Source organism: Natrix helvetica (assembly GCF_964273705.1).
Source record: "Natrix helvetica genome assembly, chromosome: 1".
NCBI classification, from domain to species: Eukaryota; Metazoa; Chordata; class Lepidosauria; order Squamata; family Natricidae; genus Natrix; species Natrix helvetica.
Window position 1 is genome coordinate 82,594,879 of NC_138548.1, and position 13,622 is coordinate 82,608,500.

At 38.1% G+C, this 13,622-nt stretch overlaps 1 protein-coding gene across 1 annotated transcript in view; it reads right to left on the minus strand.

The window, feature by feature from the left end:
- CD82 (CD82 molecule) overlaps positions 1 to 13,622 on the minus strand; it is an 82,396-nt gene that overhangs the window by 4,582 nt on the left and 64,192 nt on the right. The window contains exons 6-8 of the mRNA XM_081939821.1: positions 7,777 to 7,884; positions 1,333 to 1,521; positions 12 to 95 (exon numbers count right to left, since the gene is read on the minus strand). Of these exons, the coding sequence (XP_081795947.1) occupies positions 12 to 95; positions 1,333 to 1,521; positions 7,777 to 7,884 (381 nt within the window). The remainder of the gene's footprint in view (positions 1 to 11; positions 96 to 1,332; positions 1,522 to 7,776; positions 7,885 to 13,622) is intronic.

The window sequence follows — 13,622 nt, forward strand, 5'->3', positions numbered from 1 at the left end:
TGAACACTTACCTCAATGACCGCAACTCCTGTGCACACTCCAAGGATGATGCCAAGGTTGTCTTGCAACCAATTCTGCACACCTTTCATACATCCCTGGAAAATATGTACCACATCTGATTTACCAAGGTTTTAAGATTATTATGGATAATAATTGTCCAAAGCAGGACAATGTTATTGAGCTAGAACCTGAGTACTTTTGAAATCTTTTCTATTTATAATGACTATTTTGGATAAGTCGAAAAGAAATTAGAAAGATATTATTTTCTCTTTAGTCCATATACGTATGTACGGATGTAGCCGGAATTTGCATGTCCCCACGGATTGGTTCGCCAAGCCGCGGAAAATTTAAACTGCCGTCATTGGCCGGTAGGCTTGCTGACCTGAATAAATGAAGAGCTCCAGCAGCCTGCTGGCAGATCACATTGCAACAAACAGGGAAATAAAGTGCTGGACGTTTTGTGAGCCTGCCGTCTCTTCCTTACCTGTGGCCATCTAACAGTCCAGGATTCTCTATGTCTGACAAAGAGGGATTTCCCCCCCCCCCAGGATATTTTATTTCCTTACTGCTGGCTTGTGACCCAATTAGAGTCCTAAGGGAAGTTGGACACTGAATTTGAACTATATCCAACAGAAATACATCTGCACTAGAAGAAAAAGTGGCACTTATATATTCCAAGTGAAAAACTAAATTTTTGAGCCAATAAAGTAAACTTAAGAACTGCATATTATAAAAACCTATTCCAGGATTTTGTCACCAAAAGCTATTATTAGGACCACAAATTATACTGCCAAGATAACATCAACACCAAGACTTTTGCTTTGGAGTATATACAATACTATGTCTGTGAACGTAGCATTTGTTCCAATGGATGCATTTCTTTGAAATCAAAACTGTGTATGGATAAATAATTGGCTAAATAAATGACCAATAAGACAGGAGAGATTGAGGCAAATAAAGTGGCTCTCAAAACTGCCTCAAAGAATTAAAATGAACAATAAAAAGGCAGCCAAAATATATTCTCAGAATGACGGGGGGAAATGGGCAGTCTGTAATCATGTCAAGGAGATGTCCACGGTTGCATTCACATACCTCTTTCCAACACTTTCCCTTCCCACTAGGAAGACAACTGAGATCAACTCAAAAGTCATTAAAACGAATGCAAGATTTTATATTCTCCTCCCAAAAACCTTTCAGACCAAATGTCAAACAAAATAAGAGTGAAGGGAAGAAGAGAAAGCAGGTAAACAAAAGCTGCTCACATTTTTTCCCCCTCTCTTCTTTTAAAATCAAAAGATCTCTGGTCAGAACTTCCCCAAATGAGACACTTACCTGCTTGCTAACTGGCCAGTCATCCATTGTTGTAGAGTTGGCAGTAATATCCAGGGAGCAGAAACCCTCTTTAGGCGGCACATTAAAGGAGTCATTGAAGCAAGAGCAAGGATAGTGTGTCTGGTTTTTTTCTTGAAGAATTGTGTTGTTTTTCCAAGTTTCTGGCCCAGTCCAACCACAGCAATGCAGCTATGTTTAAAGGAAAACATCACCTTGTTACTTCCTGTTCAGTGTCACAGGGCCACTATTTTTAATCAAAGCAAAAAATTATAATGAAATATGGGGGGATTTTATAAAATCAGTGTTGGTGGAAGGCAAAGGGAATAAACCTACCCCAAAATATATTTTGTTTTGGAGGGGATAAGCGTTAAGTCCTCAAAGCTACATCGAAGATCCAGGAGTGTGCCTTCCAGGAAGCGCCTCCCATTGGCTGGGTTGTGACAGCCACTTGGCAGGAGAACGCATCCTTGCCATTGGTCTGCCTGTCTGACAGCTGCTATATAAAGAGCTGTCAGACAGAGAGTTCCCTGTCACTGGTTCTGAGTTGCTTCACTTGTTAGCTGTTAGCGTAAATAAAGGTTGTTTTACTTCACAACCTGCCTGGTTTCTGTTCCTACCCACAGAACTAGCTGGTTCTCAGAATAGAGCAATAAGGGCACAAATGGAATATATTGTATATCTTTTAGTTGTTAAAGATGAAGAAATATTAGGGGGGGAGTGTCTCCGGGGGGGTGTTGGCGGGTGCACTGTAATATTAGTTGTTTTTCTTTTGTCTTTCTTTTTTTTTGTATTTAGATGTATATGTACTATGTTTGTATTATTTGCATTTTAAAAAATAAAAATATTTTTTTTTAAAAAAGTGTCACGGGCCATTTTGTCACCTATTGAAACGACTCTAACTAGACTAATAAAAGTTTCTTGTTTCATTTCTCAGTTGTCGTGCTTAGCGGGGGGGGAGGGAGATTTGTGGAATGTAGAATGTTTTGTTTCAGAGTGTCAGACTATAACACTGATAAGGCTTCTGAAAGCTGAAGCTGACCCAGCGTATCCTAGCAACGGCAAGAGGGGAGTACTAAGAGGCTCATTACCTCTTGGTTGGCTAACATGACCTGGGACAAAAGGGATGGGGGTGGTTGCCAGTATCTATCTTTTTATTATGCCAGAGTTGGCTTGACTTTTGAACCTGCCGATTTGATGTACCCAATAAACAAGGTCTTTGAAAAAACAACAGCCTCAAAGTCTTGAACTAATTGGGAGCATTCGAGTCAAGACACATTGAGAGGATTCTTCTTCGGCTTCCCTCTTTTGCTAACTATTACATTTTCTTTAGTGGAACTATCTCACTTCATAACATTCTATAAGTAGCTTACAATTATTTTTTTAAAAAAAACACCAGCAAAAATTGCATGGACTGTGTTCTATTTTGAGAACATGTGAGGGGTGCAAGAACTGAGGTGAGACAGAGCGAAGTAAAAGCTAACCGTTTATTCTAACCAAGTGCTAATAGTACAACAGCTCAGGCAACAACTGCCTGCCTGTCTGACAGCTCCCTTTTATACTCAGCTGTCAGACAGAGCAACCAATCAGATTGGAGCTAGGCTCCTGCTAAGGGAGCAGACTGGAGTGAGAACTTAGAACACAAAAGACTTGTCCATGTAGTTGCCAAGAGTCAAAACGGACAAGCAAATCAAACCACACCTTTACCATAATATAGCAAAACTCACTTCCTTTACAATCTAAGATAGTAAAACTCAAGCAGCAGATGCCATGTTAATTGATTCTATAAATAAGATGAAATTACTAATTTTGTGAGTTTGGAATACATTTTAAGGAGAAAAAAATTAGTAGCAAGTCTTGTTTAAGCAGAATCATCCTCTTCATCCCTTAGTCACATTAAAGGCAAAATATATCCAAAGTTAATATTTGCAGGATTCCTACATTTACACTGCTGTGTCAAATGCACCTCTATTAATTCTAGATAATTCATTTCACAATTAACACAATTGTGTACACAATTAACAAAATGCCAACAAAATGTCCCTCTTTTAGAGATTTAAAATAATTCTACTTGCCACACTAGAAAAATAAGCAGGAGTGGGTTGATTTCCTCCCCCCCTTTGGGTAACTTTGGGAGTTACTTTATGTCTTTTGGGCAGCTGTATGAATTTATTTATGTATGAAATTATAAGATTTATAAATCTTATAATTTTCACTGTTAGGTGTGAGATGGGTAGCATATATTGTAGACATTATTGCAATTTTTATTATTAGAAATGAACAGATCTTTCATATGAAAACATCTCCCAATATATGAAACCACTTCACCTGTCTGGAAATGTGAGAAGTTCGTTGTGATAGAACTATGTCACTACTTTCAGAAAGGTGCTATTAATAAGAACTACATGGACACCTCAAGGGCTTCTTTGGAAATGGCTTAAAGATCAACTGACAGGGCCACTGACTGAGAAGCTGCCTCCATATAAGGTCTGTTGAGAATTATATGACCAAAATGGCATTACAGTACAATGAAGCTGGATGCAACATTTCCAGCACCCTATTTGCTTGAGAGTTTCCTCTATCCAATTTCAAATGGAGGGTAACAATTGTAAAACCCAACTTAGCCACCCAAAAAATAGATGCTTCATAAAGTTGTATATTCGTCTACTTCCACAGTGTCATCTGTTAGGTCTCACTCAATGGTATTCTGGAACAGCAGGTAGTTAGATTTCATTCTGCTTGAAGATCTCCAGATTCAATGCAATGCCCTGAATTGCTAGTTCTTTGAAAGTGTTTGAAGAAATATGTTGCAGAGGAACTTCCCAGTCTCACTCATAAAGACCAGCTTGAGGTTTATTTCCTTAGCATGAAAAAGGCCAATTGTTAAGAATAGCCAGTCACCAAAAGATGGAGCTCTTCTACTATTCTCTCTTCTTAGCTTGTGGTTGAAATAGGATTATATAAACAGTTGGCAAGACTTTTCATTTGTGAAGAAAGACCAAGTAGGCCTTAATTATATAATATACTGTACTGTATGCAAATAAGAGCCGGTTTGCTGTTGGGAATAGAATATATAAATAGAAACCTGCTGAAAATGGTAATAGTAATCTATGCAATAGCTACAATACTGTGAGAAGAAATTATAACTTTTGGACCAACTGAGAGTTTACTTAGTCCTAAGTAGCTAAAATGAATTTCATTATTTCATTTCTGGTTTACAAAGACCATAACTGATATTCTGTTTTGACTTGGAGATAGTCTACAGGTTTATGATTTATGATAAAACATATTAGTCTGTGAACTAATAGCTTCAATTAAAATATCCTCAATTAGTTTAGGAAGAAAACCAAACTCAAATTTCTCCCATATTGAATGAATGCAATATAATCTCTAAGATAGAGAATCTGAGTGGATAAAGAACGTATTAAGCACCAATTAAGTCCAATTAACCTGACTGTATTGGTATAAAAGAGATTTTAAGCTATGGATTGTATGCCTAGTTACATGCTCTCTCTACCCCTTATCCCCTGCCATGTCTACTAGAAGAGGCAGCAGGCCTGGAAAAGACTACAAATTTGCAAAAAGTCAAATCATGCTCTGCATAGAATAATGCTACCAATTTGGAGGTTGCTTCTGATGTAGGGTAAACAACTTCTCTTATCCAAGGAAAACCACTGACTACATTTAATAAAAGTCTTTAGTTGTGCTTAGGTTTGTTAAAAAGTCCAAACAAGTTCTGCACCACATGTTAATACAGTTTTATTTGACTAAAGAGAAATTGTATATGTGCTTTTTAATTCTCAGAGGAAGGAATGGAACCGCATTTACTCAAATGTACGAAACAGTTTTCCTATTAGAAGACATTCTGATCAGCAGAAAAAGGTAACACCTAAGGGAAATGCATCAATTCCGGCGTAAAGATTGAATAAAGCCTTAAAAGCCAACTAATCTATCTTCTTGGACTTTGAAAAAGCAGGATAAAGTAGAAAGAGCATTAATGCTTTTGAACTTTGGTTTTGGAGAAGACTCCTGAGAATACTATAGCAAAGAAGAAGAAAAAAGCCAAAAAACAAATGCATCATAGAATAAATCAATCCAGAACTCTTATTCAGAGCTCCAATGATCTGGGTCAAATACATTGAGCACTTTATGCAAAAGACTATAGTTCTTTTGAAAAACCTACAGTATAATGCTAGGAACGGAAGGATAGCAAAAAAGAGAATGGCCAATAATAAGGTGGATAGACTCAGTTACAGCAACGATGAATGCACCATTGGAAAACCTGAAGGACTAGATTAGGAACAGACCACGTATGATTATTAAAAGACAACACCAACTTGATGGAAAATAATCCAGCTCTTTATTTATCTATATCAGTGATGGCAAACCTATGGCACGCGTGCCACAAGTGGCATGCGGAGCCATTTGTCAGGGCACGCGAGGCGCTGCCCTGTCAGCTGGCCAGCACGCATGCGTGCGCTGGCCAGCTGAGTTCACCTTTTTAAAAGCTATTTTTCGCCTTCCCCAGGCTCCAGAGGCTTTATAGGAGCCTGGGGAGGGCGAAAAGAGCCTCCCCCCCGGAGGCTTCAGGGACCGTCCCTGAAGCCTTCGGAACGCTTAAAACCACCCTCCGAGCAAACCGGAAATGACTTCCGGTTTGCTCGGAGGGTGGTTTTAAGCGTTCCGAAGGCTTCAGGGACCGTCCGAGGCTTCCCTGATGCCTTTGGAGCGCTTAAAACCAGGGTGGGTGGTTTTAAGCGTTCCGAAGGCTTCAGCGACGTTCCCTGAAGCCTCCGGTGGGTCAGGGGAGGCTCTTTTCGCCCTCCCCAGGCTCCTATAAAGCCCCTGGAGCCTGGGGAGGGCGAAAAAAGCATGTAAAATGGGGGGTTGCGCGTTGTGCGCACATGCGCACTGGGGGGGGTTGCGCGTTGCATTATGGGTGCGGCACGCCCGCACTCAACCCCCCTGCGCTCCCCCCACTTGTGGCACGCGAGCCAAAAAAGGTTCGCCATCACTGATCTACAAATATATACTACAAATATCTGGACCAAGTCAATACAACTGATAACCTCTTAGAGCTAACAAGCCCCAGTCTTATTTTTTGTGGCTTCTTACCAACCAGATGCTGTGATAAACTGAAACTATATTAAATGGCACCAAAGGCTACATACAGGGGAAATGATGTTTAGGCTGGTTGGGTAAGAATGACAAGAGTACAGAGATGATTGCTGTCAAGAGCCATCAGTAGTAGGCAGATTATGGTGGCCAGCAGTATCAACCTTAACAATGTATACAAATTATGAATGATTCAGGAGCCCTGGTTTACGTGAAGTCTACAAATAAAAATATGAAATAAATCATGTCTGAATTTATATGAAAACTGTCTGTGGACCTTGAATGACAACAAGTTTTCACATATGGAACTCGCTAGTAAATGCGGTCACAGTGTTGAAAATGTATATAAATACACTGCCACGATGCAGCTTTGCACCCTGTAGTAATTGAACACGTGGACAATTCTGGCATGCTTCATTTTTCTGTGGTAACACCCCAAAGTAGATCTCATGTACAGAACATGCCAAACTTTACATCTGGCAAAGTAGATATTGCATAATTATTCACACATGTCAATGGATCCATATTCTCCACACATGTTCAACTTGAGTTGGACTAGGACTGAAGAGATTCAGGTTCAAGTCTCTGCTCAAGTAAAAAACTCAGTGATCTCATCTCTCCGTCTAAGTCACTGAATAAAATACAAAGAGGAAATTATGGATAGTGTCTTGAGCTTCTAAAGCAGTGTTTTTCAAACTTGACCTCCTTAAGATATGTAGATTTCAATTCCATGCATCTTAAATTCCCCAAGTTGAAGACCATGTTCTGGGAGTTGAGGTTCATATATCTTAAAGAGGTCAAGTTTGAAAAACACTGTTTTAGAGCAGTGTTTTCCAACCTTGGCGACTTTAAGTCCTGTGGACTTCAACTCCCAGAATTCCCCAGCCAGCATAGCTGGCTGGGGAATTCTAGGAGTTGAAGTCCACAGGACTTAAAGTCCCCAGGTTGGGAAACACTGCTTTAGAGAAAAGATAGGTTGGGATTGAAGTGACTGATTGAATAACTTCCTTGGAGATACAGTAGAACTCCATATCATGAGCACTGTTTGGTGGAAAGATAAGAGGAAAACAAAAAGACTGTATATTAATGATATGACCCACTATATGAAAGCAACTTGTTCCTCATATATTGTATAGAACTTGTGTTTGGCTCATAAGGCTCTCTACCCATGTACTTCTGCCTGTAACCAATCGTCAAACATCAATATGAATGTATGATTAAATTAGATGAAGTTCACTGTTGATGTTACTATTCTCATTCAAGAAAAAGCTTACCATATGTATTATTGACAATAACACTAACAGTCTCATTAACTCTTACATGGCAACTTACTTGTAACTGGACATAGTCCCAAGCATTTTCAAGGGTCCTATTGGTTTCATCATAAGGATTATAATTCTGGACAAGTTCGCTAACAATCCCAGACATTTCCGCTTCAAGCTAGTAAAAATAATACAAAATATAATTAAGCACTGGTCTTGTGATCCCATCTTACATTTGAAGATATATAAATTACTTGAACTTTATTCCATAATAAGGGAACCTTTTCCTTTTTTGATGTAGCCCCAGATGTGTCTTCCAGCATGTCCTGCAAGTAAGAACTGGAGAGAGGGAAAGAGAAAGAGGAACAACAACAGTACATTTTTTCTCCATCAACAAAAAGAAATGAAGGGTCAGAACATTTCACTCAATGCTTAAGGATTATGCTTTATTTAAAATGAACCTGTTTTCCCAAAGAGCAATGATTATAATCCATCCAGAGAATTCCTTTCAACTCCTCACATGGCAGCTCTTTCTTACACAAACAGGGCATGGGTAGTCTAGTGAAGAGAAGGACCAAGAGAGACATGATAGCAGTGTTCCAATATTTGAGGAACCACGACAGAGAGGAAGGGGTCAAGCTATTTTCCAAGGCACCTGAAGGCCAGACAAGGAATAATGGATGGAAACTGAACAAGGAGAGATTCAACCTGGAAATAACGAGAAATTTTCTGACAGGCAACCAATGGAACAGCTTGCCTTCAGAGGTTGTGGGAGCTTTATCATTGGAAGCTTTCAAGAAGAGACTGGACTGCCATCTGTCAAAAACAGTATAGGGTTTGCTTGGATGGGGGTTAGACTAGATGACCTACAAGGTCCCTTCCAACTCTGTTAATCTGTTAATCTATACAGATTAACACACATGAATGCGTGCACAAGTGCACGCATGCACGCACACACACACACACAGCCTTAGACACCTAGGTCTGCTATCATGCTGGCTGTTCTTGGAATCTGCTGGATCACCCTATTTTTCAGGACTTCAGAGAGATGCCACCTTTTGTGGGAGAATGGTAGAGCCAGGGTAAAGGTAAAGATGTCACCCTTAAGGTGCCTTAGGGATATTTTTTTCTGAAACAATAGATGATCTTACATGGCTTTGAAAAAAATCATAGTGACATGATCCTCTAGGACAGTGTTTCTCAACTTTGGTGACTTTAAGTCTTGTGGACTTCAACTCCCAGAATTCCCTAGCCAGCTGGCTGGGGGATTCTGGGAGTTGAAGTCCACAGGACTTAAAAGTCGCCAAGGTTGGGAAACACTGCTCTAGGAAGTCAAATACAGAAAATAGGCCTAAAGTTTGTTTGGTTGTTTGTATCCCACCTTGGCTATTTTTTATAAATATGCTATTTCTTCCTCCTATTTTCCCCACAACAACAACCTCAAAGAGAGTGTCTGAAGTCATCCAGCTGGCTTTCATGGCTAAGGCAGGATTTATAAAAGGTTCCAAAAGGAAAAGGCACAGTGGCTACAATCAATGTCTAAATCAGGGGTGTCCAAACTTGGCAACTTTAAGACTTGTAGACTTCAACTCCCAGAATTCCCCAGTCAGCTCTGCTGGCTGGGGGATTCTGGGAGTTGAAATCCACAAGTCTTAAAGTTGCCAAGTTTGGACACCCCTGGTCTAAATTGTAATGATGTAATTGTTAGCTATTCTATTAGTATCTTTCAGAACAAGCATGAATATCAGTCTGTTGGTACTGAGCAGTAAACTCACAGGGTTCATATTGTGGCAATTAGACAATATGGAAGCCACAGAGTAAAGAAAGAAACACAAGCAAACAAGTTCTTGCAAAACAGAGTTGCTGCAAGATATTGTCAACTACTTCATATTTGTAAAGAAGGCAGCCATCTGCCCTTTTTTGTTTTTAGGACACATGTCTGAGCAAACGGCAAAAACCTCCTGCTGTGTGAGCCCAGCAAGTGTCAAGTCAGCAAAATGCAAACTCATCCCTTGAGCTATGAATGGCACAAGTGTCTGGGTTACTATCTGCCAACTGCAAAGACGATGACAGACAGGAACAGTAAAATGTTTCACAATTTCCTCTTAGTGAAACTGGAAATTACCACAAAGGTTAAAAGTTTCCATTAAAAATTAACTTTCTTGGGTTCAAGGCAAACTGCATTTCACGCTTTCAATTTTTACTTTGTCTACTAGCGTCAAAAACTAAGGTATACCTGATTCTACACTGAAGAATGGAAAAGGAATGCAATTTATAGTTACTTGAATATTGTGCAAGTTTTTTTTAAAAAAATTATATTGCACCATGTTAAAGATAGAGGGACTTATTGTTATTGATCAATGTAGAATTTGTCCTTTTTCAATTTGCTATAATAATGGACATGATAAGAAATGCAAATGTTCCTGTCCAGTAGAGACATAGGAAAATTAACAATATTAACATAAACTCAGGACTATTTGCTTTTTGAAAATGCATTAATGTTAGACACTATGGGCACCAAATGGCAGAATTTCTTTTCTTTCCTTTTTCATTTACTGCATTGCTTTTATTTTCCTTTCACGATAAAGTGTTGGGAAGTTTACAATTCTCATTTTCAGGATGACTTGCAAATGTTGGTTTTCTACTGCCATATGACAATGTTAAGGCAACCTACGAGAATCTTGCATAAATTAATCCTGAAAAATATTTTCTGAGGAACATGGAAAGCTACCCACAGATTTATCTTTTCCTCTAATGCTGGCCTGAGGCCTAATGCTGAGCAGGGACAGAGGGATGAATATGCAGGAAGCATTGCAATATCAGTCTGTGATACCTTCAATCTACATTAAATGGAGCTTCCATCAGCAATTTTAACAAATGGAAATAATTTGCACAAACTGAGTACCGGCTAGAGAACTACAGTATATGACTGAATCTGGGTTCGAAGAGCAGCATAATGGTGCAAATTACATAAATGGGTCTTTAAGCAACTTGGAGAAAACTTAATTCAAAGTTAGTTTAAAGATTAATAGGAATCCACCAATGAATCTTATAATTCATTAGATCTAAATTCTAAACACACTCATGAAGTTTTAAAGCAAGCATTGTAGAGGGGGAAAGTGCCTCTACGACTCTGAATGAAAATGAAGAAACAATATATGGAATTTAGCAAACTCCTCCAGTCTAAATGCAGAAATATGGAATATGACTCAACCCAGTGTAAGAGAGGACAGATGGCTGCTTTCCTACCCAGCAGTCACATTATAGTTGAAACTTAATCTACTTTCATAATCCAGAATACTGGAAAGAAGAACAGAGTCTGGTATTCTGAACCAGTCCTGCCAACAGAATCTCCATTCAGTTTCCTCAGAGGTTTCCCCACAATAGGCAAAAGAAGAAGAAAAACAAGGCTTTATCTATCCCTGTTATTAAAGCAAGGCTGAAGAAACACATTGTAGCCTTCCATCTTTACTGCACATATCTACTGCCACATGGAGCTTCCATCTTTACTGCACAGATGCTAAAACCAAAACCTTGATGTGTGTGTGAATGTGGGGGGGAGGGGGGGAGGGGGGGAATGAGTGATAGAAGCAATTACACTCAGTACTGCCAGGAACAAATTTGTGCAAAACCTCCCAGATTCCACAAGTAGAACTTCCCAACGACTGCTCACTTTTTCCAAAATTACACATTATTGAAAGTTCTCCTGACTAGACTAACACATACTTAAATTCATTCCTCTACATTGCCACATTGGCTTCTGTAAGTCAAGATATTGGGAGGAAGGGTGGGGTCTAAAAATATACAATTGTCTTCAATTTAAACTAAAGATTAAGTTTGACTACTCTTAGGTTCTAATGTTATTATTGCATTATACATTATCTTGCAAAAATGGTTTTAGAAAAATTAGTACATTTTTTTAAATGGTATGTATTTTATATGTAAGTTTTGCATCAGAGCAGTTTTTACTCAGATTTTAGTATGCTTTTCAGATTAATATTTTAATTTTTTTCTTTATTAGAGGTTGCAGCCCAACATGCATAGAAGTATAACTACTAAAATATACTGTTATTTCCTCTCATGGTTTGCAAAGTGCAAGTTAATTAAATTTACATTAAAATGTAAACTCAACATTCAAGAATTTGAAAGACAGTTTGTAGCTGAGTAAGTGAAATGGCAACCCATTTTTCCTGGTCTTTTGTAGTCTCTGGACATTAAAGGCAAAATTCATTTTCTTTCTTGTTTGGAAATTTAAATTCTACACAAGCCATATACAAAATCTCAAAATAGCAAAAATGGGTACAAAGATTATAAACCAAAAATTAGAGGTTCTTTCTAAGAAGCGGGTTAGTGGAAAGAAGCATATTATAAGAGAAAAAAGTGGTCTGAATGCTTTATTCACATATTTCAAGCCTGCACATTCTATTCTTTTTTTAATTCATTCCTGCAGTGATTTTTTTTTCACTTTTACTTCATCTAGAAATCTATTTTTTTGCCCAAATTAAACATTTGCTATTGCTTCATTTAATCAGTTTCTTACACAAAGTTTTCAGGATTTCATTTACTATAGTGGTTATAATGTCTCAACTGTTGTCCAGTTTTGAATTTTAAATTTGAATTTTGTATAATTTCACTGGCTTGCTGAATTGAACTTGTATTACTTTTAATGAAAAATACTTAAAGCATGTAATAAATAGTCAAAAGTAGGCCCAGTATTTCTATTCACGTTTATCCAACAAGCAAGAAACTAGTTATTTGTTATTTCTCACATTATTGGTATATCTTTTAAGCAAAGGAAGATTTGAGCAATTAATCATTATTAAACTCTAGGTGATTAACAAAAATTAGCTACTGAAAAAACTCTCCTTAAATTCTATAAAGTATTTATAGTTAGTTGGTGTCTACACTCTGCTTTTCTTTTTTCTTTTGTTTCTATTATTTGCTATTTAATTATTGATCTCAGTTCCTGATTTTAAGAATGATGGTAAGCGGTTTTGAAAACAGGAATTCAAAACCCCCTAAATAAAATTACGTGCTTTTTCTTCTTAAATATTTTCCTAAGTATTTATTAAGAAATTCAAAAGTGTAAAAAAACCCCCCCATAAACCAGAAAAATCCATTTTGGTTAACTCACAGCTAATATTTATAGTTCTGTGATTTTTGCTGTTGTAAATTTTGTAACAGAAAGTATCAGCTTATGATATATATATGTTACGGTGAAAGACCAAAATTGGTGAATGTCGACATTCACATAGTCGCTTGGTGTATGTCCGAAATATTTGCTTATTTCTGACTTACACCGGCCAATGTCGACATTCACCAAGTACTAATGGTGAATGTTGGACATGTCGGAGATTTATATTTTTTTCTCCGTATTTCGGTGACGTAACGTTTTCGCCTCTCTTTGCGAGAGGAGCTGCAGCTGCTTCTCTCAGCGAAATTTCTTGAACCGAAATCTCATTTATGGGAAGTAACTTTTCTTTACAAATTACAAACTGGTTAGGGTTAGGGTTAGGGTTAGGTGATTGTCGACATACACCGGTGAGGGTCCGAATGTAAAACCCTAACCCTAACCCAAACCCTAACCCTAACCAGTTTGTAATTTGTAAAGAAAAGTTACTTCCCATAAATGAGATTTCGGTTCAAGAAATTTCGCTGAGAGAAGCAGCTGCAGCTCCTTTCGCAAAGAGAGGTGCAAAGAGAGGCGAAAACGTTACGTCACCGAAATACGGAGAAAGAAATATAAATCTCCGACATGTCCAACATTCACCAATAGTACTTGGTGAATGTCGACATTGGCTGGTGTAAGTCAGAAATAAGCAAATATTTCGGATATACACCAAGCGACTATGTGAATGTCGACATTCACCAGATTTCGGACTTTCACCGTAACATACATACATACATACATACATA